The sequence below is a fragment of the Paramisgurnus dabryanus genome, chromosome 8 (assembly GCF_030506205.2).
Source record: "Paramisgurnus dabryanus chromosome 8, PD_genome_1.1, whole genome shotgun sequence".
Classification (NCBI taxonomy): domain Eukaryota; kingdom Metazoa; phylum Chordata; class Actinopteri; order Cypriniformes; family Cobitidae; genus Paramisgurnus; species Paramisgurnus dabryanus.
The window spans coordinates 17,189,393-17,213,798 of NC_133344.1; the positions used below are offsets into that span (position 1 = coordinate 17,189,393).

Sequence of the window (24,406 nt, forward strand, 5' to 3'; positions counted from 1 at the left end):
TAAACCGATATGTTCAATATTTTCAAATATCTAACATAAAACATCATTTGGTAGCTTCAATGTTATGCAATAAAGAGAGCAGGCACTGGAAAGCAATAATTCTCTGCAACTTGTCAGATGGAAGGGGGAGGTCAGATGGATAAACCAGAGATGACAAAGATATTGTGAATACATTAAAAGCATATGAAAGTTTACTAAGAGACAGTCAGAGATTATAAAAATGTTAAACTATCAAAGTAAACTTTGTGCCATTATACTGGAACGATAAAATTGGTCTATAATCTGTTCAAACTTAAATGAAGATTTCTGTTCTCAGTGGGAATTCAGGGCAGAAGAATTTAGAGAACAGGACCAATCCCGAAACATTAGCACAGTCAGGTCACAGGTCACAGCTGGGTTTTATTAGGGTCAAGTTTTAAAAGAAGATGATGGCTTCTTGGTTGAAATATAAGTCCCATGTCAAGCTGGTGGGACAGTGAGGATGGTCAAACCTTCACTCACAGCTGACTAAACTTCAGGTGCATCAAAAACCTGTTTGAACAATGGAAACAAGCATCCTAGTTGAAGGAACATGTGTGGGTCACGTGACCCCAAACACTCGTAAAAGTTCAGACTGAAACACCAACACCATTAGCCGGACCCTCTCAGTCCTGCTTCACATAAAAGAAACACATGTCTTTATTTCAGGTGGCATGGGTGGGCACATGGACTTAATTTCATCCTAAATGCTGATGTGCCAAAAACATCTTCAGATTGGACTTCTGTGTATCTTAAAAGAATATGACTGACCTCCCTTCATGTCTATTACTTCTTTTTTAAATGCTTTGGTTCCATTTTAAGATGCACACTGTGTTACTTTCATTGCAAGTCACACCTTTAGATCATGGCAAACCTTTGGCACTTTTGATTGTTTAACAATCTGTTGTTTCATTAGCTGTCACAGCTGTTTAACTCCATAAAACCCTTTCTTTTCGAAATCAAAGTATAAACATTGGGAATATGTTGTGGTTTCAGTTCTTCCTAATGAGTATCATTCAGTAAAGATATACAGTGTGAAGGGAGAATTTAATTATTTCATACACATTGTCAGCACCCGAGAAACAGATGGCTCTCAATCTTCATCCCGTGAATGTTATTCACATCTTTGTGAAGGAGTGGCACCGCCCTTGATAAAAACAGTTTAACAGATGGCCTCTGGATATGCAATTCCCTCACAAAGTCGCACAGGCGTCACACAACAGATTGTGTTTAACTTTCTGAGAGCAAAACTTTTGATGATTATCATTGTGTTGATATAAGCAGCCCAGAGATGGCCAGTCAGAGACAAATGTTGTATTTAATCTTTAATAGGGTCAGTGTTTATCTAAAGCTGTTACTCAGCATTAGCAGAGACCATATTGTGGATTTTGGTAGTTTGCCATGAATTGAATCGTATTCTGCATTTATTTCATGGAGGTCTAACTAAATTTACAGAGGGTGCAGGTAAATCACTGCTATAGGTGAAAGTGGAAGGGCTTGAGGTAAGCCTACAGCAATTGAAATATAAGCAAACGATTATTTCAAACTTCTGGAAAAAGAAGTTATATATTTCTATTATGATGTACAAAACAATCTGTTTACTACAGTATTTATTGGTTTTTAACATCCCACCCAATACTAACGAAGACTATTAGCCTAGTTTACATTAAACAAAGTTCCCATCATAACCATTTACATTTTTATTTTGTTAATAGGATACTTTACTATACTACAGTATACGAGTATAGCCTAGTATTTTTTGCTATTTTTGGGGGGTTTACTTATACTATTATTACATTATTTTCCAAAATTCCAATCTATCTATCTATCTATCTATCTATCTATCTATCTATCTATCTATCTATCTATCTATCTATCTATCTATCTATCTATCTATCTATCTATCTATCTATCTATCTATCTATCTATCTATCTATCTGTAGCCTGTTAATCGAGGGATGCTCGACCAGAGAGGAGGTGTGTGTGGTCCGGACAGCAGACCATGAAACACTCGTGAGACGTCCTAGTAGTACTTTTTGGGACTAACCTTATTGTCAATGAATGTAACGTCAAATAACCCGAAAATTATGATGTCGGTTCCGGTCGGGATGTAAAACGGATGTAAAACGGACTATATTATTGCTTTTAGAAACGCGCTGTAAAGTTGTCGGCACTTCAGTTGGAGAAAGAAATGCGTCTACAGCTCTGCTTCGCTATTACTTTTATTATTTTCAACAACACTGTCAGATGCCAAAAAGGTAAGTCGATTTATAAACCTTCCGTCTTTTAGTTACTGGACTGTGAGGAGTTGAGGATTACATGTAAGACGTTGTTTGTTCAGACTTGATGTAAATTTTTAGTTAATGACCAGGCGAGATGGTTGTGATGCGTCTTACCAGATGTTTTCTGACGAAAACAGACGACATTGATCATTACTTCACAGTCTGAACTCAGAATTAACCCACGTGAAAAATGCTGTAGTGTACTATAGTGAACATAGTAGTATGCTGTAATTGTGAACTGAAGTACATTTCTGGATAGTGTTTATGAACATTGCTATAGTAAACATAAAAGTATAGTACATTGTTTACCACAGTTTTATCAGTTTACTATAGTTAATATTACAGAATAATATATTATACTGTAGAAATGGTATTATAATGCTTTAATATACAACAGTATATGTTTACTATTGTAAATGCTATAATATATTACAGTATATTTTCATGTGGCTAATCCTCAGAGAAATTCTAATTAATGTAATGGTTATAATGGAAATTGTATTGGTTTTAATGGAAATGGTTTGGTCTGTTGGTGGGATGTTTTTTTTGTAGATGGGAATCAATACAACACCATAAAGTCCTGCCAGGATGAAGCCCAAAACAACCCACATAAATACATTTTGGTAGACAGCTGATGTTCATAATAATATTTAGAAAACACTAGAATTTGAGTTTTTTATTTCAGCTAGGATTTTTTTTTTTCTATTAATGAAGATCATCAATCATTTTACCTTATCTGTATCACTTTTCTAAGCTATTGTGACTTTGTTGTTTGTATGGTACAACAAAGTGTGTTTATTTTTGTGTGCCTATAGTGGACCCCCCTGAATGTAGTCCTGGGGGTTACAGTGTTCTCCAGAGCCCATACAGAAGCACGAAGTTCAGCTCGCAACATCTGCTCCAGTCCTCTCTTCAGGAGCTCATTTGTGACCATTCACTCGCTCCTGGATGGTACCAGTTTCAGATCTTTGACAAACCAGCCCGGATGCCCACCACATGTGTGGAGGTAGCCTACAGTAGATCTTTGTCATTACTTAACAGTGCCTCATGACTTAAACACCTTGTTACTTTTAAAACCACCAGAAAGGTTTGTTTGTAGATATACTTGCTTTACAACGACAATGGAGAAACATAAGATTAACATTTATGCGTTTGGCAGACGCTTCTATCCAAAGCAACTACCAGTGCAGTACATTTATGTACTAGAGATACACCAATATAAGTTTTTTCCACCAATACCAATAGGTGATTATCCAAACAGATATCTGCCGATATTGATAGTTGGGGGTTGCATTAACTAAATTCTGAAGATTAAATTTTCTGAATTTGATTAACCTGGTGCTTGTCGATCATAGTTAACAGTGCATTAGCTAGTTGACCAATCGTTTCAGCTTCTTTGATGCGAACATTAAGGCTTTGTTGGTAAGCTTATTGGGGGTAAATAAATGTTAAAGAATTGAATATTAAGCCACATGATGTAGATAGCGTTTGTCTGTAAAAATGAGGTTAGGTTAGTTCAATTCTCTACTTGCTACAATGTGTAATTTTGTCATGGGAACCTCAACAGGTGAATCACTGTGGAACACAATCCCCAGTTTGGCTCAGTTTGGCTGATGGAGAGAGTCTGCCACGACCCCTAGAGGTGAAGCAACTGAGGGCCTGTGCCACCTGGCAACTCCTTGGAAGCGGAAGTAAAGATTGCTGTCTTTTCCGGTTGCCCGTCACTGTACGCAACTGTGGGAACTTTTATGTCTACTTGCTTCAACCAACGCAAGGATGCATGGGCTATTGTGCAGAAGGTAACTGCTGAGGTTGCATAGTATTTTTTTATAAGGTACAAGATCTTTTGGTGACAAAAGTCATTATTCTTCTCTGCTTTTTGGTACTCATTGTCATGGATTCCTGTTGTTCGTGTTAGAGTCAATTCTGTTACCGTCAAACTCTGTTACCAAGCTAGAGTAACAGTCAGAGCCGGCGCCAGACCATAACTAACAGGGGGATACGTGGCTTCCAAGGGGGGCACGCAATTAGCAACAATAACTTGCAAAAACAAGGCATTAAAACAACAAATACAGTGCAAGCACACACTCATACAACTGGGACAGACTGTCAGCTCATTTCCCACATAAAGTGCAGAAGATCACAAACTATGCGCAAAAGTTAAAGGTGACATAGAATGATTGAACGGGGTATTTATCCTTGTTCTGTGATGTGAAATGTAGACAAAAATGTTTTTGTTTGGGTCTGTAATGCCTTAGAAGCTTCCTAAAAACCTCTCTCAGATAGCTCTATTATGGTGGAGGATTTTAAACAAGTTGTTTTGCAACTATTTTGCTCCCCCTACTGGCTTAACTTGCAATCTCATTACTGATTGGATGACTTTGCTGCCACTCAAAAAATGTAGCCAATTATTTTAAAGTGGAGGGGCAGTGAGATGCCTGTGATGTCATAAGCATCAGTTTTTCAGATTGGGCCGTTTTCTGGCTGACATTTCTAAAAGAGTAATTTCTATGAGACTGAGATGTTTAGCATGTCTAGAACTTTTTGTATGTTTGTGAATGCGGGAAGACTACCATTATTCAACAAAGACAAGGTAAAAATGGTTTATCGTTCTGTGCCCTTTAAACAATTTTGAACTTTGACCGCGGCGCTCACGCAAGCTGCGCTCGCGCTTTGCTCGACGCAACAACAAACCATACTCAAGCAGCGCAAAGCCATTGAAATAAATGCGTTTCATAGCGCAGCGCACACTGCGCCCTAAAGGCCGCTTCAAGACGTAATGCTTAACGTTCTATGAAACATTCAATGTTTAATTTATTTTAATTATTCTTGATATATATTAAATTAATAAAAAACTGTGTAGGGGGGCATAACAACCTGTTTTGGGGGGGCACGGCCCGCGAATGCCCCCCTTGACGCAGGCCCTGGGAACAGTGTTGACAGTATGTAACATTAATGTCATACCTGTTACTTAACAGAGTTGACACCGACTATGGGAAATCATGATTATCATTTATATAAAGGAAGACACTTTTTATATTAATTTTAGTTTTATTACATTTTTTCTTTAAATATCATATTGTTATGGCATGTTACATCTTGTGATCCATGAGAATGATCCATGAAACAATTAATTTGGACATAAAATGTACCTGCAACTACATAATCACCCATTTGTTAAATATACTAGTTAACATTTGAAGTGGATCAAAAACGTTTATCAAAGTTTTCCTAAGACAAGAACGGCTATTGGGTATTGGTTTCAGATAGCATATTCATGATGTCATCACATCATATTTGCACTCACAGTAGTACATTATTAGGCTTTTCACACCTGAAATTGTTAACCCTGGGTTATTCTAAAACCAGGGGTTAACGGAATCCTGGGTTATTTTTTTCATGTTTCACACTGTTCAAACTTAACCAGGGGTTAAGAGATAACCCTGGGTATTCATAAGTTGACGTTTCACACTGTGCATTCCTAAACCCTGGGTCAGGAGTCTCCAACCCAGCTCCAACACACCTGTCTGTAATTATCAAGCAACCCTGAACACCTTGATTAGCTACTTCAGCTGTGTTTAATTAGGGTCATAACATTCTAACCCTGCTTCGTTTCACACTGCATGCGTTTGGCACCGCAATGCGGGGTTAACACCACAAAAGCGGTGCTAACCCTGCTCCGGAGCAGGGTTTCATAACCCTGGGTAAAAAGCGGTGCTAACACCGCTTTCAAATTACAGGAACGCTCCTTAACCCAGGGTTAAAAGCGGGGTTTAGAATGAAGATAACCCAGGGTTAAGCGCAGTGTGAAAAGCCCTTATGTATAAGTGTATATGTATAAGTGATTGGTCCTTGGAAACCCTGTTTTGTTTGTCTTGCTTTTGAAGCAGTACTGCAGACCCATCTATCGAAAAAGTCGCTAGATCACATTTTAAGTGTCTGAATTTTCTAAATTATTATGTTTTCAACACTAAAGAGCTTTGACGGCTCATGACTGCTCATCCGAGGGGCGCAAATTCAAAATAAGTGTTCGAAGTGTCATGTGTGTTGCTCATCATTTGCGTCATGTGAACCATGTGCATCACGTGTTTTGTTAAAATAAGTGCCTGCTGCAAACGCGAGCGTCTCTTTTATCATAAACCCTTAAGACGCGTCTGCAGCAGGCACTTATTTTGACAAGACACGTGATGCACATGAGATCACTCGACGCGCAGAACACATATTTTGAAATTACGAACCACACACATGACGGGCTACATACCTATTGTGACGAAGTTCGCATTGAGCACCCTCGAAAAAAGAAGTCACCGTCCGCCACTGCTAAAGAGACAATAAGAGCCTAACCCAACGCTTTCTCATTGCAGTTCGTACGTATTTTACGAGGTAGCTAATTCGTATTAATTTGTACAACCGTATTATTCATACATTTTTGTATGATTTGCCTTGACCATTGTGGTTAGGGGTGGGGTTTCGTTATTGTTTTATTTTATGATAGCCGTACGTTACATTTTGGCACGATTAACGTCATACTGATTCATAAGAATTAGCCAACTTGTAAAATATGTACGAAATCTCGTGAGATCAGGCTGCCCTAACCATATACTTTTTTGTTGTGTACAGAGATATCTGACTCCAATCAAGCAGGCTGTGAAAGAAATAGTGATGGGTCTTGCAAAGGTCAGTGCCTTTGAAAAACAAAAGAGTAAAACTTTCATCTATACTTTCATCTAAAATGTTTATTCATCTGTAAAGAGTTTCTTTTCATCCATGCACCAAAACAATTTCGAGTTAGAAATCATCTGGAATTTTCCTGCCCCATCTTCTCCTGTTAATGAATCTAGCAGAAGTTAATATGCTTGTGTTTTTTTTGGATTTTCCACTGGCAAAAACTTTAACCCACTTACCTGTCTAAAGATAAACATCACGCAGAACACACATACTTGAGCTACTGTATGTACAAGTATAACAGAGATTTCTTGTTATTTATCTCAGTGCCTCTTTCAGCTAAAAACGGTTACTGTATGTTTAAATTTGATCTTCCAATAAAATAATTTTGTGCTTGTTCTCTCAGACCTCCAGCCTCCATCTTCTTCAGTACCACTGATAGTTGCTGAGATGTCGGGCAGCAGCGTGTACCTGAGATGTATGTTCGATGACAGTAGTGGGAACAGCTCTCTGGGTTATGTAGTGACATGGTGGAGACTGTCGCCTGAGGGTAACAGAGAGGAACTCAGGAAAGACACCACAGTCGAGACCTTTGCTTTAATCGAGCTGGATGGGATAAACCTGCGACTGGGAGACAGGGTAACCACTTAATATTCATAATTATTCATATTCATTCATATTCATGAACTGTAACTTATACATTGTTGTCTCAGATCTATTGCAGTATGGCTAGTTTTTATCTGGACTCTCCAAACATACAGAGCCTTCCTGTGGAGAGCGATGAGTTTTATGCAGGGATCCAGGTGTGTCCTTTTAAATGCTATACTTCAAAAATATTTTTAGTGTATCACAACCACTGTCTCATTTCCTATTCATGAAATAGATAATGCAGGTATCAGTAAAATCAGATATGGTTGCATGTTTTTCCAGCTGAAACCACAGTCTGCCTCTATCTCAGAAGATGGTAAAGAGTATGAACTGGAAGTAAGGAGCACTGTACCTGTACCATGTTCATCAGAGAGATGCGTTCTGCCATTACATCTTATCACTAGTAGTCAAGGTGAAGTTTTCTGTTCCTCAATGTAGTGTTAATCTGTGTCCAGATCATATGCAATTCAATTCAATTAATATTTTAATTAAAGAGCACCTATTGTCCGATTCACGTTTTTACTTTCCTTTGGTGTGCAAGTACGTGTATGTGTATTACATGTTAACAATATGCAAAAGGTACAAACCCCAAAGTAAACAATGCCGCGAGTAATCGTCTCCAACATCTCTTTTCTTGGACTACAACAAACACATGGATGTAGGCAACTGTTTACTCCCTGGGATTGGTGATGTAGACAAAACCGACATTATTGTAATTCCTCCCACTTTGGACTCACAGCCTGTATGTTAGCATTGCATTTTGACCGAATCTTTTAAACATGTTAAAGGGATAGTTCGGCCAAAAATGATATTAAACCCATGATTTACTCACCCCCAAGCTGTCCGAGTTGCATATGTCCATCGTTTTTCAGACAAACACATTTTTGGATATTTTAGAAAATGTTTCAGATCTTTCAGTTGATTAAATGTAATGTTACGGGGTCCACGACCTTCAAGTCCAAAAAAAGTGCGTCCGTCCTTCACAAATTAAATTCAAACGGCTCCAGGATGATAAACAAAGGTCTTCTGAGGGTAATCCGCTCTGTGTTGTTGTAGAAATATCCATATATAAAACTTTATTAACGTAAATAACTACCTTCCGGTAGCGCCGCCATCTTAGTCACATCCGCATTCAGGATGAGAGCTTACGCAGCCTACGGAGGCTACTCTGCTGCTGCTCTGTGCCCCCGCCCTCCGAATTTGTCATACGTCACTAAGAAAAGTGCGTACACTACGCTAATACTCTCTCCTGAATACAGAGGAGTCTAAGATGGCGGCGCTACCGGAAGCTAGTTATTTACGTTAATAAAGTTTTAAATATGGATATTTCTACGACAACACCGCACGGATTACCCTCAGAAGACCTTTGTTTATCATCATGGAGCCGTTTGGATTTATTTTGTGAAGGATGGACGCACTGGACCCCGTAACATTACATTTAATCAACTGAAAGATGTAAAACATTTTCTAAAATATCCGAAAATGTGTTTGTCTGAAAAACGATGGACATGCAACTCGGACAGCTTGGGGGTGAGTAAATCATGGGTTTAATATCATTTTTGGCCGAACTATCCCTTTAAGTAGCGTCACATTTCCGGCTGACGTCAGAGGTAAAAACATGGTTACTTCATTTTTTAAAAATTGATTGTACGTATAAGGATTTAAGTACAAACATGTTTTCTGACTTACTCTTTGAAATGTCTCTCAGGTTTGAAAATCTGTAAAGGACCATTTTAACCAGAATATTGCTGAGTCTGATCAATCTTTAAAAAAAAAAATTATTGTAAGACCTTCTTCTTTGGCAGGCGAGGAAGACCTGGGTGTGGATTTAGTTTTGTCATCCTGTGAGGTAGAGCTTCTTCAAACCCTTTGCCATAATGGAGTATGCAGCAAGGCTTCTGTACTCTACAGCGCAGTTACAGATATATGGCAGGATGGAGACAGAAGCACAGAAATACACATCAAACCCATAAACAGCACCAACTTTCTGTGGAATGGGTACAGGCCTCAAAGTGTGCAGGTGGGCTAATTTAAATATACTGTATGACCCAGTCTGTGAAAACCAGGTCTTTATTTTGTGATTTACTGCTTTTTTACATTAAATCATCCTACATAATTTAGATAACATTCTGTGAAAATATAACCATGATATCTTTAATATCGACTAAGGTCATGTAAAAAATTGAAATCAATGTGAAATCTGTGAGTAAAATCGAACTTTGATGCTCCAAATCTCAATAGATGCAAGTATGCTTTAGGAGTCTTGACACAATAGACAATATGTATTTGCACACATATTTGCATATAAATACATAATATGCTGATGTGTCAAATACTTATTTTCCCAGCTGTATAATATAAACTAAGTATTTGACACATCAGCATTTTTATCAGTAAGGGGATTTCTAAGTGGGATATTGACACAAAATTTCCACCAGATGTAGCCATCAAGTCAAATATTGAATTCATACAAAGAAGATACTTCAGGAAGACCTTGCATCAGGTGCTCCACATAATATCAATTAGTACTTGTTCTCTTCATGTGTTCAATACTTATTCCCCGTGTCATTTCACTTTATTTATTATGACTCAACTTGTATACTTAAATGTTCTGATTTCTTTGTATGAATCCAATATTTGGCTAGATGGCCACATCTGATGGAAATTTTGTGTCAATAGCCCACTTAGAAATCCCCTTACTGATAAAAATGTTGACGTGTTAAATACTTATTTTCCCCGCTGTATATGAACATATGCTGAACATCATTTATTTTGAAGATATGTTACAGTTTTTTTCAGTCACTTTGGGGCATTTTTCGAATCATTCTTAAAATTAGCTAAATTTAAGTGCATTTCTCAGAACAATTCGTACGAACTGCACAACATCATGGATATTCTGAAAAAGCCTGTAACTGTAATGTCCATCCCTGCATCAACTGCATGATTGTACCAAGAATTTGCAATTTGTCCAAACAATGAGAATTTGCTTTAATTCTTTAATAACTGACTTGATGATGTGAAGGTTGAACAAAGCGTTTTGAAAACTTAATTTCTGATCTGAAAAATGCTTCAAAGCGACTGAGAAAAACGGTAATATAAGTAAAAAATATAAATCACTTGGAATAGAAACCTCTACCGTACCTCAACATGTTGCACGTCTCACACATACACGTACAGCATTGCACCTCAGTTTTTGTTTTATAATATAAAATGTGTGACAGAATGAACACCTCACCTGATATGTTTTTCATTAGAAATTGCGTTCAGAATAACAATTTGACTTAAAGTGGAACTGTGTTCCTCTACCGAATGATCTGTATTGGTAGTTTAACTAAACACCTGCTTTACATCAGAATTGTTTTAAATATGTGACCCTTTTAGATATGTGACCTTATCTGTAAAATCCCGGCTAAAGTCACATAAGCTTATTATGAGATTTGAACCATCAAAGTTTGATTTCAATCAGTGATTTCAATCTATTTTCACAGAATGTTCTTTACATTATAAAGGATGATTTTATGTAGAAAACAGTAAATCTCAAAAAAATTACTTAAGCCTGGGTTTCACAGGCAAAGTCACATATTCCTGTACTTATGGGCTACTGTACAAAAAAATCCTGTATTCCCCATATCTAAAATGATTTACAAGATTTTCCAAATACCAAGGAATTCTTACCTTACAAAATGCACATTTCTTCTTTGTAATGGAGGTTTGAAGTTTATTAATTTTCTGCATAGCAAAAAATAAGTTTTCTAGATCTCAGACTTTAGGAACCCCATGCATATCATCTGTATAACCTTCTCTTTTAGATTGTTGTAAAAGACGTTCCATCTGCACACTGTTACTCATTCACGGACCCTCACATCATCACATTTGACGGCAGGTAAAAGCTTATTCATAAACAAAGCATCATTCTTTGTACTATGACATAAAGTGTAAATCAAACAAATATTGTGTTTATTCACAGGATGTATGATAACTACCAGATTGGCACTTTTGTGCTGTACAGGAGCACGGCTCGGCCCTTCGAGGTCCACGTTCGGCAGTGGGAATGCGCTGGCGCGACGGCCTACCCCACGTCGTGTGTCTGTGGCTTCGCGGCCAGGGACGGGGGTGATGTCATTGCATTTGACATGTGTAACGGGTTGTCGGGAGAGACAAAGCCACGCCTGACGGTCAAGAGTGGAGAATTGGTTAAAAGTGGCATCCGGATCGCAGAATCTTACCAGGGCCGTAAAGTCACAGTGAGTTTTATTGGATACAGAAACATCCTATGGGGCAGTGGTTTTCAAACTGTGTGTTGGGACTCACTTAAAGTCTGTGTAAAGTCATTTATTTGGGGCGGGGCTAAAACGGTGGCTCGATGATGCTCTGGAGCCACTAAGCATTGCCCCGCCCCTAACACATTCACAAGCATCCATTCAGGTTGAATTAAGGCCTACTTAATACAATGTATTTAATGTATTTATTGTTATGATTTCCTCCATTCATATTTTTACCGTCTTTCTTATATTTAAATAACCTCAACATGGCAACCCAGTAAAGGGACAACCTATATCCAAACCAGCTGATATAAAATCTTTATAGTTATGTAGTATTATTTAAATATTTTAGGGACAGGATATTCTCAGACAGGATTTGGATTAACTAAATCAAAATTAACTTTTTTGTCCATATTTCTATTTAAAAATATTTTGATGGGTCCTAATAGATAGACAGACACCCGTCTAAGTGGGTCATGTAATAAAAAGTTTGTGAACCCCTGCTCTAAGACATACCCTAAAACTTAATAAAGATAATAATGATGAATCAGTTTAGTCAATATATGGCAATAAACAGTTTTAATTGGTCAGATTTCGTTCTCATCGGGGGCATTTGTTCGAGTGGATGTGGCTGAGTGGGGCATGAGTCTGACTCTGAGGGTCCCGGGCTCCGAGCGGGGCCACACTGAAGGATTGTGTGGAACATATGATGGACTGTCAGTCAATGACTACCACAAACAAGATGGAGAGACTGTGGAGAACAGCACCTCATTTATCAACGCCTGGAGGTGAGAGATGTTTTCATTGAAAAATATGGAGAATGTTGTAGAAGAACGGTAACACTTTACTTGAAGGGGTGTTCACAAGACTGACATGACACCTTTATAGTCATGACATGACACGTCATGAACATGAAGGAGATTTTATGCACGTTCTCGAACCCCCTGTTGAAGACCCATGACATAAAGGGCTTAGAATAAAGTCTAAGCACTTTGTCAAATTTAGGTTTACAGTTGTGCATATATAACTATACTTTTATAAAGTTTGAGTTAGCAAACTCATTGTTTTTGTTTCTTTTCTTTTTTTTACACCAGGTTAGCACCCCTTAGCAGCTTGTTTGATAAGATCCCTAACTATACAAGCAACTCCAGTCTCAGGCAGTACTGCAGCTGCCAACAAGAGAAACAGCCATCATCTGTCCTAGCATTTCACCCATTCACAGTTTCCTCAAAGTGTTCTGCCTTTACTCATGTCCGATCTCCCTCCATCATCCCTAAGCTCGACGTGACAGCAGAATACACATCTGTGCAACCTCTCAGAGAAACGACCAACCCTCCTGGTAGGCCCACCCAAAACCGTCCACGGTCAAGAACCCAACCTCAAAGACGTGTTACGAACCCCCAAAGGTCGCAGACACAAAGACGTGTTAAGAGCCGAGAAAAGCGCCAGAGCCGCCATAACTCCAGATCATCTGTGGATGTAAGAAAGTCAGACCTGAAGTCTACTTATGATTTCCCAGAAGACCATTCATCAAATTCACCAGAAACACTTGCGCCATCTTGGCCTACGGAGTCCGGCCTGATGGAGTCGGAAGCCCGGCGGCTTTGCGAGGAAACGTTACGGAGCTCCTCAGTGGGAACGGGATGTAAACATCTTATAGGTGAGGTCCTAAAGCAGGCAGTGGAAATGTGTGTGATGGACCAACAGCTGAAGGACGATCAGACCTGGTTGGTCGCCACAGTGCCTCTTCTGGAGAATGAGTGTGAGAGGAGGGTGGCAGAGGAGGTGAGCAGGAGAAAGGAGCACCAGGGGGTTCAGGATCTCCTCAGGTGCCCGAGCATGTGCAGTGGGAACGGACAGTGCACGGAGTGGGGCTGCTCGTGCTTCCCAGGGTTTGGCACGTACGACTGCAGCAGGGTTTCTGGTAAGTGCATCTGTAGTTAATGAAATATGTACTCTAAAAATCTGGGGTTGTGGAGTGAAATAAGGACAAAAACTACATTAAATAATCCTATAACTAACATGTCCATGTTTGATATTGTGTTAAACCTAAGCATGTGTTGAAACAACCTATCATTTTTGTAACATGCATATTAGTACCTCAAAAGTACATAATGGGACCAAATGTATACATATTTCTACCTTCAGAAAGGGATAGTTCGGCCAAAAATGATATTAAACCCATGATTTACTCACCCCCAAGCTGTCCGAGTTGCATATGTCCATCGTTTTTCAGACAAACACATTTTCGGATATTTTAGAAAATGTTTCAGATCTTTCAGTTGATTAAATGTAATGTTACGGGGTCCACCCATAGTCCACGACCTTCAAGTCCAAAAAAAGTACGTCCATCCTTCACAAATTAAATCCAAACGGCTCCAGGATGATAAACAAAGGTCTTCTGAGGGTAATCCGCGCGGTGTTGTTTTAGAAATATCCATATTTAAAACTTTATTAATGTAAATAAATATCTTCCGGTAGCGCCGCCATCTTAGACTCCTCTGTATTCAGGAGAGAGTATTAGCGTAGTGTACGCACTTTTCTTAGTGACGTATGACAAATTCGGAGGGCGGGGGGACAGAGCAGCAGCAGAGTAGCCTCCGTAGGCTGCATAAGCTCTCATCCTGAATGCGGACGCGACTAAGATGGCGGCGCTACCTGAAGGTATTTATTTTCGTTAATAAAGTTTTAAATATGGATATTTCTACAACAACACCGTGCGGATTACCCGCAGAAGACCTTTGTTTATCATCCTGTAGCCGTTTGACAATGTACTACTGTGACAGTAGGAAGCAAAAATAAATAAAAACCTCACAAAACATTAATTTAAGTTTAGGTTAGCCATTTTATGACAGCAGCTTACATCCATTTTTTTTCTCACATGCTACATTCATTTCAAATTTTTATCCAAATGACTTTGATCTACTTTTCTTGCATTTTAGCTTTTTTTGTCAGTAAATGTGTTTTTCTCGTGCAGATGAGACTCCTGAGATCACAGAGTTGGAGAACGGAGGGCTGTGTGATGTTCGCTATGGCGTCTGCTCTTCTGTTAGAGTTCTCGGTCATGGCTTTAAAAACTCATACAGGCTTAAGTGTGAAGTCGTGAAGGAAAAGGTGACAAAAAGTACTTTTCATTCAAGCAGTGAATTCGACATCAAGACAAAATGGTGCTTTATGTGAATGCCTCCAAGCTTAAGTTGTAGTGAATAAGTGACAAACAGATTGTGTATATTGGCCTTGATGTGTTGCCCATTTACTCTTACCATTTTTAATTACTCACATATGTCTGTTCACTTGTCAAAGCGTTGTCAGTCAAATCCACTAAAGGAATGCTCTTATAAATTAAACTCCATTCATCCACGTTTTAGCTACAGCCTTGACAGCTTTGCTCTGTTTGTTTAGATAGTAGATGGTGAATGGTCTTTGGATGATGCTCGGTTGGTCCCTGCATCATTTCAAAGCGCTTCCTCACAAGAGTGCCAACTTCCTATAGATGAGCCACAGTCCTCCAACACGTCACACCCACCTGTCTCACGCTGGCAAATCAAAGTAAGTGGTCGCTCTTTAATGTATGATTGAGATAGAAAGTGTGCTCAAAATCATTTATAAAAGTAACCTTTTTTTCGATAGGTGTCTAATGATGGACACAGCTTCAGCAACGCAAAGATACTCACCCTTTTTGATGGAGCGTGTCAGATTTGCACAGTCAGCACTGCAGTTATCTGCACCCTTAAGGTCTGTGAAATATATATATTTCTTTTTTTGGTACAGTGATTTTGTGCCGGGCTTTCCATATTATTACCATCAGAAAATTATCCATTGATCCCAAATTCAAACATATGTGACCCTGGACCACAAAACCAGTCATAAGTCACACGGGTATATTTGTAGCAATAGCCAACAATACATTGTATTGGTCAAAATTATCTAATTTAATGCCAAAAATCATTATGATATATCGTAACTTTATCAAAAATTTATTTATCATTATTATGTGTTGCTAAGGGCTTCATTTGGACAACATTAACTCATTCCCAACCATTGCCAACCAGCATTTTTTGTGATTTTCACAAAAGTTTTACAAAATGCCTTCCAGGAAATTTTCTTCTATAAATATAAAAAACAAACAAAACGGGGGTAAAAGTTTCATCCTACGTTAATTTGTTCTCTTTTTATAACCTATTAAATATGGGTAGGTTTTTTCAAAAATACCACATTTTGAACAAAAAGCTGAAATAATTTCATTTTTGTAAAGGAATTTTGTTAGAGATCAGATTCAGAACGAAGAGCAAAACATACACTGAGTTTAAAATTGATAAAATTAGTTTTTGCATCAGTTTTTTTTTATACATATTTATAAAGCGCCATCTAGTGGATAATAAATTACCATAAAAACTCATCAGGAAAGTGTTTTCTCTTAATTGACGAGATAACTCGTCAATGGCGGGGAAAGGGTTAAACGCCCATTGAAGTGCCTTGAAATGTGCAGCATTATTTGATGTGGTGACGTCAATTTAACTGAATAGTGTCACGAATCGATTCTCCAAATCCTCGATTTGATTAAATTTTCTTGATTTTTACATTTGTTAAAGTTAGAGGAGGTTGACACGTGTTTTTTCCTACTTGGAAAGCCGACCAGATGTGACATGGGGGCGTGGCAGCTCCAACGATTCTTTTTTTAATTCAAAGTTTGCGGTTGTGACTTATTTTCGTTCGATTTCTATTTAAAATCAAAATCGTGACACCCTATAACTGAAACAATGGAACCAAAAAGAAGACCCCCCCTCTTTTAGCGTTTCATAACTAATAGCGTTTCATTTATGGCGCAGTCCAGCAAAGACCTACTGTAACAATACATAGAGGGCGGGATGCTTCAGCATCTACAGAGCTTTTGATTGGACAGGAAATTTGATGAGAAGTTGAAGTGTAGGGTGATAAAAATTCTAGACTTTTTTTTGCGCACCTACCAAACTGTAGGTTTTGAATGCTTATATCTTCTGTATGAGAATTTTGGCAATGTTTTGGACCATACCAGTTTATATTTATTCTTAAGCCTTATACTAAAAGGAAAAAAGTTTAATTTTAATTTCATGGGAGGCGATTTTCTCCAAATGTAGATTTTTTTTGCTCAGATTCCAGATTGATAAATAGTTGTATCTCGGGGGCAAATATTGTCCGATCCTAAAAAACCATACATCAATGAAAATCTTATTTATTCAGCTTATATATAATCAGCTTGGAAAGCATTTATTCCTATATGATGTAAAAATCTCCTTTTTTTTATTGACCCTTATGACTGGTTTTGTGGTCCAGGGTCAGATTTTTTGTAAAGATCCAGTTCAGATATCCAGATGCCAACATCACAAATTCACACGAGTCGGCCTACAGTATATGCCCTAGTATTGTAAACCATGAACGTACAGTTCTCAGGGAATACTAGAGAAATTAAAGTCGTGTGTTCCCCATAATCTGTTTGTAATTTGTTCAAATTGTGTTTCTTTTCTAGGTGCTTATCAACATGTGATGCCGATTTCCTGCATGTTTTATCTTGAAGTCTTTACACAGACTGTTATTTTTTATCATTATGTGTGCTTAGACTTCTTAAACACAGGAAACAATTTAGCTTTTAGTCTTTATGTGCAACAAATTCAGGTTTAGAGGACAAACAAAGCTTGCATTGTTTAAATACCTCACACTCCAGTGTTAAAATCTAGCATGAAATGTTTGGATAAGCGAGTTAAAATATTTGTTGTTTGGTTTATCATATTTTATTTTTCCTAAAACTTATTTCTTCAAATGTTTCCTGAAATAATGCAAATATCTCTTTAGAACAGAACATGTAATATTGATGGATTGTGTTATGGAGAGGGAGATCACAGCCCGAACAGCCCGTGTCTAACCTGCAGACCCAATCTTTCCAAGTACAGCTGGTCTATTGCTGAAAGTATGTTCATGTCAATGTTACGTACATCCATGGTTTGAGTTCAAGTTAACCGCTAATTTTGTAATAATTCAGTTTTTAGAGCAATGATTTATTTTTATCAAAATACAGGTTTTGATTCTCTCCTTGTGTTTTATATAGAAAACAAGCCGCCGGTGTTTCACACAGGCCAGGACAATCTGAGGACATTTTACGAAGAGAATTTTGTCTATCAGTTTTCGGCCACTGACCCGGAGGGATCTTCGGTCCTTTTCACACTTGAGTCAGGTCCCAAAGATGCTGTTTTGTCTCCAGCCGGTCTGCTCATCTGGAAAGCCATGTCTATCAAACCAGTGACCTTTGAACTGACTGTCACTGATGACTGTAACGCAGAGACACGGGCAGCAGTGAAGGTGAACAAAACACATCTGAATAGTATGAAATTATATAGACCTGAACCACTTCCACTTTTAAACACAAGGGGGTGCTAACAGGCTTAGAAAAAATTACATGTGTATAATTCAGGTTTTTTAGGGTTAGTAATCATTTTATTGGTCAAGCAAGTTGCATTATATGCATTTAAAATCATTTTAATCATTTTAATATTTTCAGGTCTCACTTCAAACCTGTGACTGTCAGAACGGAGGTTCCTGTGTGACCAACATTAACTTTCCACCGGGCTCTGGTGAATACCTGTGTGTTTGCCCTGCGGGTCTGGAGGGGGGGACGTGTGAAGTCGATGTAGATGAGTGCAGGTCAAACCCGTGTCTTTCGGGCACATGTGTAGATGGATTAAACTCCTTCGCCTGCAGCTGTCCGAAAGGCCTAACAGGTGAATCCCAAATAATATACTATAGAAATTAAACATATATATGTAATATTATATTAAACTGCTCTGTACTACAGGTGTGATCTGTGATGTGGATGTTGACGAGTGTTTATCAGCACCGTGTTATCCAGATGTGGCCTGCAGAAACACCATGGGCTCATTTTTGTGCGGCCCCTGTCCTGATCACCTTACTGGAGATGGAAAGACCTGCAACCGTATGGGTTTACCAGGTAAATTTGGTTAAGAAATTATTAGCTGTTTACTCCAACAAAACCTCAATACAAATTTTTTTTTTTAGGAAAGGCATTGGATAAAAGCGAGGAAGGTATTCATGGTATAAATAACCATGGTTCCTCTAAACCCAAGCCTGCTGCGGGTAAGTAAATAAATTAGGTTTCTACGATAAAAACCTTAAATGGGGGTTTCCTGTAGCGGCAATATCTGTTGCACGATACAAAATTGTATACAAATTTGATCATTCAATTCTCTTTAACCTCTGTAAAGGCCTAAACCCGTGCTCCAATCGTCCTTGTTACCCTGGAGTCCAGTGTTTTGAAAGCACATATACAACTGCTGGTTACATATGTGGCCCGTGTCCTCCTGGACTCAGTGGCAATGGACAGACATGCACGTCACGGACAGCAAACAGTCAGTTTCTTTTCTACCCCTAAAAAAATTTAATGGCTTACTTTAATGTTGTTTTTTAATTATGAAGTAATATGTAATTTTTACTTTCTTGTAGGGCAGATAAAGGAAAGCAACAAACACTCTGATGTCACTTCCTCTTCCACCAGGAAGTCAAGTAAACTTTCAGGTGGAGCTGAGAGATCTATCCCATCATCATCTGGTCTCCGAAAGACCTCGGCACACACCTTGGACAGGACGAACTCAAAATCAAAATTGAACGAGGATGAGTTTGAATCTGCACTTATTGATGATAACAGAACCTGTGCTGATTCTCCATGTTTCTCCCAAGTGCCTTGTGAACCCACTGCATCCGGCTCCTTCAGATGTGGTAGCTGCCCACGCGGCTATGAAGGAAATGGACTTAGCTGCAAAGGTAAACACGTTATGCATAAATAAGCATACATATAATGTAAAAGTCTAGTGATATTGATAATTGCCGGTGTATTTGCAGCTGTTTGCCGTTACCCGTGCGGTCCGAATATGGAGTGCTCGCAGCCTAACACCTGCACCTGTAAAGAGGGATACACAGGATACAACTGTCATATTGGTCTGTCACAACCCGTATTCATGTTGAATGAGATCCAGTTAAACATTTGAGGATTTGTTTTTTAATATTTTGAACTCTTGTGCCAATAGCTGTGTGTCGACCAGACTGCAAGAACAGAGGGAAATGTGTGCGTCCCAACGTTTGTGAATGTCCACCGGGGTACAACGGAGCCATCTGTGAAGAGGGTAAACTGCCTTTAGGATTAAACCGGAAGCCACAAGTACATTTTAAAAGTTTGATTGAAGTTTATGAGGACCCGGAATAAAAAATAAAAAATGACGGATAAAAATAAACACTGCAATATTACATTAAAAAATAAGAATTGTCAGTTTTGATTTCATTGGGACTTTAAAGGAAAACACCACCGTTTTTCAATATTTTACCGTGTTCTTACCTCAATTTAGACAAATTAATACATACCTATCTATTTTCCATGCGTGCACTTAATCTTTGTACAGCGCGTTGTGAATGTGTTAGCATTTAGCCTAGCCCCATTCATTACTTAGGATCCAAACAGGGATGAATTTAGAAGCCACCAAACACTTCCATGTTTTCCCTATTTAAAGACTTTTACATGAATAGTTACACGAGTAAGTATGGTGGCTTAGAAAATCGCCTCTTTCATTTTGTGCACCCATACTTACCCGTGTAACTACTCATGTAACAGTCTTTAAATAGGGAAAAAATATGGAAGTTTTTTGTGGCTTCTAAATTCATCCCTGTTTGGATCCTAAGGAATGAAAGGGGCTAGGCTAAATGCTAACACATTAATGACGCGCTGTACAAAGATTAAGTGCACACATTGCGAAAAGATGATTATGTATTAATTTGTCTAAGTTGTGGTAAGAACGTAGTAAAATATTGAAAAACGGTGGTGTTTTCATTTAAGATACATTTTAGCTTGAACAGATCTGGAAACGTCTGACATCTTTTTTTACAGGATTTGGATTAATAAACACATAAATTTACACTTGTGTTTTTCTTCTTAGCCAACTGCGATCCCCCTTGCCAACATGGTGGGCGCTGTTCATCTAGAAATCACTGCACTTGTCCTTACGGCTACGTGGGACCAAGATGTGAAACTAGTACGTGCAGATTTTTGATGTATGTTTGAATACGAAATAAAGTTGATGTTCATAATAAGTGCGTTACTCAGAAGTACAGTATGTTTACAGTGGTGTGTAACAGACATTGTGAACACGGTGGCGAGTGTGCGTCGCCTGATGTCTGTAAGTGTAAGCCGGGCTGGTACGGACCCACATGTAACTCAGGTGTGCTATTTCATCCTTTGGCTTTGATCTCAAATGTTAGTGCTGTACTACAATATAATGTGCGTTTTCCTGTTTTTTTATGCTCTCAGCTGACTGTAAGCCTGTGTGCTTAAATGGAGGAACTTGTATCAAACCAAACGTCTGTGCTTGTCCCAGTGGCTTTTATGGTTCACAATGCCAAATTGGTACGTTTTGTTATTTCTGTTATAACTGTTTTATATGAATTCTGATATATAAGGCAAATATATTTATTAAATAGCTTGCCTATTAATATTAATAGTTGCTTGTGCTTTATAGCTCTGTGTAATCCACCATGTAAAAACAGAGGTCAGTGCATGAGAAACAACGTGTGCTCGTGTCCAGAAGGATACACCGGGAAAAGATGTCAGAACAGTGAGTTCTCAGTGCATTTAATTTTGTTTATAATTTTTGTTTATGTATTAAGCAATATACAATACAATATATAAAATAAACATTTGGTCATGTGTGTGTGTGATGCATTTACTTATAGGTGTGTGTGATCCCATGTGCATGAACAATGGAAAGTGTGTCAGTCCCAACACCTGTTCCTGCCCATCTGGATGGAGAGGAAGTATTTGCAACATCCGTAAGTAAATGCTGAGTTATTTTTTAACCCAGCGCTTTGTCAAAAAGTGACAAATCCAACCGTTGGGTTAAAACAGTGGTTCTTATTGGCATGCAACCCCCTTGTGTAGAGTGCATCCCATTCCTTATTCATGGCAAAAGGGTCAATGACGTGACGTGTCCGTATATATAAAATAAAAAAAATAAAAAGGGATAAAATTTCAAAATAAATTTGCAGATTTCTTGCATACATTCTCAAGTCTAAAATTTCTGGTTTTATTTCATTTTGAAAGAATATTTGTGGGATAATGCAAAAAATGTCAATGTGGTGTAACCGGTCTGTGTCAATTGGTGTAACTAGTATTTTTTTAAATTAAAATCTAAATATATCCATGAAAAATGTGGAATAAATATAATCATTTAGTTTACTGTAATATGATTTTTACATTTTTACATCATTTGTCAAAGATTAATTAGAAAACAAAACTGTTTTTAGCATATGACAGGACAAATATTTCAAAAATGCATTAAAATGTACATTTAGAAATAACAAATAATAAAATTATATTTATTTTTTATGATTATGCTTACATGCCATCAAGGTGGATAAAATATATAATATTTCTCATTCTTTGGCACAATTGGCAGTTACACCATTTGACATTTTCAGGTCCATTCAGTCTTAACTTTCATAAAAATGGTGCAAATGTAATTTTTTTATTGCATAAAATTAACATAAATACACTGTGCATTGAAATAAACCTGATACAAAATAATTTGTTTCTCATTTTGCCAAACCGTTTTTGTCACTGACCCATAAAACAATCTCAAACTTAGAATTTGAATTAAACAAAACAAAACATATTAAATGATAAAATGCCGTGCTGTCGGTTAGTAGTCATACTTTTCTGAGGTTTAATTACACAGAATTTATGATAAAATAATGTATTTTATAAATTGTCATAAAACGGGGGCCCCCTGGCACCACCTCACACCCACCCCCCTGTCTGGGAACCACTGGGTTAAGGCGACCCAAGATTTTAAGTTGAAACAACCAAGCAGTGGTTAAATTGTTTGAAATGTTAAAGTATAAGATAAATGACATTATGTCTATGCTGTTTGTCTAGCGGTGTGTTTACAGAAGTGTAAAAATGGTGGAGAGTGTGTTGGGCCAAACACCTGCCACTGTCCGGCTGGATGGGAGGGTCTGCAGTGTCAAACCCGTAAGTCATGAGGATTCCTGAGCATACTGAATTATGACTTATGTTGAATATACATTTTTTTATATATAGGTTGGTCCTTAGCTGTCACGAGGCGGTACCCTTTTAAAAATTACACCTTTGCACCTAAAGAGTTCATTTTAGTACCTAAAAAGGGTGCCAAATGTATACATATCTGTACCTAAATGGTACATATTCGACGGGGTCCCGCTCGAGTGACAGCTTGGGGCCATTTCCGACTACTTCTTTCTGACAGTGTGTCTTATTTATGTTAACATTCATCATATCATTTTAATTTACCCTTAAAAAACGATCTCAGCAAATCATTTCTTCTACAACAGCAATCTGTACCCAAACGTGCCTTAATGGGGGAAGATGCATGTTTCCAAATTTCTGCCACTGCCGCCAAGGTTACTCCGGACACTCCTGTGAAACTAAAGTAAGCATTTCTCAAAAGCATTGCCTTGAGTAATTTGAAGTGTTGTGTTGGTGTTGAAAGTATTGAAATTGTGTTTTGTGAATCTTAAATAATTAAACTTGCGCCCTTTTACCTACAGACTAGAAGATAAAGGTGTGAGACAATGAAAACACATCGCTGAAGGGTGTACAGTATGTGTGTGTATGGATCAGTGTCCTTACCTCTAGGACACTCATAAGGTTATAAGAATATTTAGGTTATAAGATGTCTCTATTTGTGTGTGAGTTTGTGTGAATGTCTCAGGCAGTCATGCACATATTGACTGATTTTATTTGAATTCTGTTTCATTTTCATCTTAAATATGTAATGTAGTGCACAAATGTTTTTACTGTAAGCGTGTAAAAATTATTGTCCTGTTTTTTATTGGTTTTAAAGGTCACCTAATATGAGATATTCACTTTTCTATATTGTTTTTGAACATAATTGTGTACATGTGTGTGCACACAACCACCCTGTAATGATCAAAATCTGCCATCTCCTTTCTTCAAATCTCCATGAAACCTTAACAGTCTCATGAGATGGGCTTTTGGCTATTGGTAAGCAAACTGACATCACTTTGCGCAGGCCCCGCCCACAACTGTCCAAAAACCACAGTTAGGTCATAATTTCTATTTAAAAAAATCTATCTTCTTTACATAATTCATTTAAGTAAGGTGGTTGTCTTATTAAAAATTAAGTATGTTTCTGGTATAACAGTAAATGAGGAGGGACGCAGCAGCTCATTTGCATTTAAAGAGACACATGGTATAATAAATGATCTATAGGGTTTTGGATCTGAAACTTCACTGGCACATTCTGGGGACACCCGAGACTAATATTGCAACTTTAAAATTGCCATAGGTGACCTTTAAAGAAATGTATATTTGTAATTAGATCTACAAAATGAATACATTCGATTGAAATAAAATGGATCTGAGTGTTTTTCTTTCCATAAATGGATCAAAAATATTGCCAATGTGTAAACAAATCATTATCATAATTATACACAACACAT

At 37.9% G+C, this 24,406-nt stretch overlaps 1 protein-coding gene across 1 annotated transcript; it reads left to right on the forward strand.

Moving 5' to 3' along the window:
* The first annotated feature begins 1,966 nt into the window (after nucleotides 1–1,966).
* Nucleotides 1,967–24,309, forward strand: vwde (von Willebrand factor D and EGF domains). Its single transcript, XM_065280753.2, has 32 exons — nucleotides 1,967–2,276; nucleotides 3,116–3,306; nucleotides 3,868–4,099; nucleotides 6,921–6,977; nucleotides 7,372–7,604; nucleotides 7,679–7,768; nucleotides 7,896–8,025; nucleotides 9,419–9,633; nucleotides 11,423–11,496; nucleotides 11,581–11,857; nucleotides 12,467–12,663; nucleotides 12,970–13,799; nucleotides 14,853–14,989; nucleotides 15,278–15,424; nucleotides 15,506–15,610; nucleotides 17,705–17,819; nucleotides 17,958–18,208; nucleotides 18,408–18,627; nucleotides 18,702–18,854; nucleotides 18,923–19,000; nucleotides 19,129–19,272; nucleotides 19,367–19,684; nucleotides 19,763–19,858; nucleotides 19,948–20,043; nucleotides 20,848–20,943; nucleotides 21,034–21,129; nucleotides 21,219–21,314; nucleotides 21,427–21,522; nucleotides 21,641–21,736; nucleotides 22,842–22,937; nucleotides 23,276–23,373; nucleotides 23,492–24,309. The coding sequence occupies exons 1-32, from the start codon at nucleotides 2,210–2,212 to the stop codon at nucleotides 23,501–23,503; spliced, it is 5,139 nt and encodes a 1,712-aa protein (XP_065136825.1). The 5' UTR covers nucleotides 1,967–2,209; the 3' UTR covers nucleotides 23,504–24,309.
* The last annotated feature ends 97 nt before the right edge of the window (nucleotides 24,310–24,406 follow it).

What these genes read in the sequence shown, in the direction of transcription:
- vwde (XM_065280753.2), top strand. Translation starts at nt 2,210, where the DNA reads ATGCGTCTACAGCTCTGCTTCGCTATTACTTTTATTATTTTCAACAAC. An exon ending in ACCAGGGCCGTAAAGTCACA is followed by an intron (nt 11,858 to 12,466) that starts GTGAGTTTTATT and finishes TTAATTGGTCAG; the next exon opens with ATTTCGTTCTCATCGGGGGC. An exon ending in TCTCACGCTGGCAAATCAAA is followed by an intron (nt 15,425 to 15,505) that starts GTAAGTGGTCGC and finishes TTTTTTCGATAG; the next exon opens with GTGTCTAATGATGGACACAG.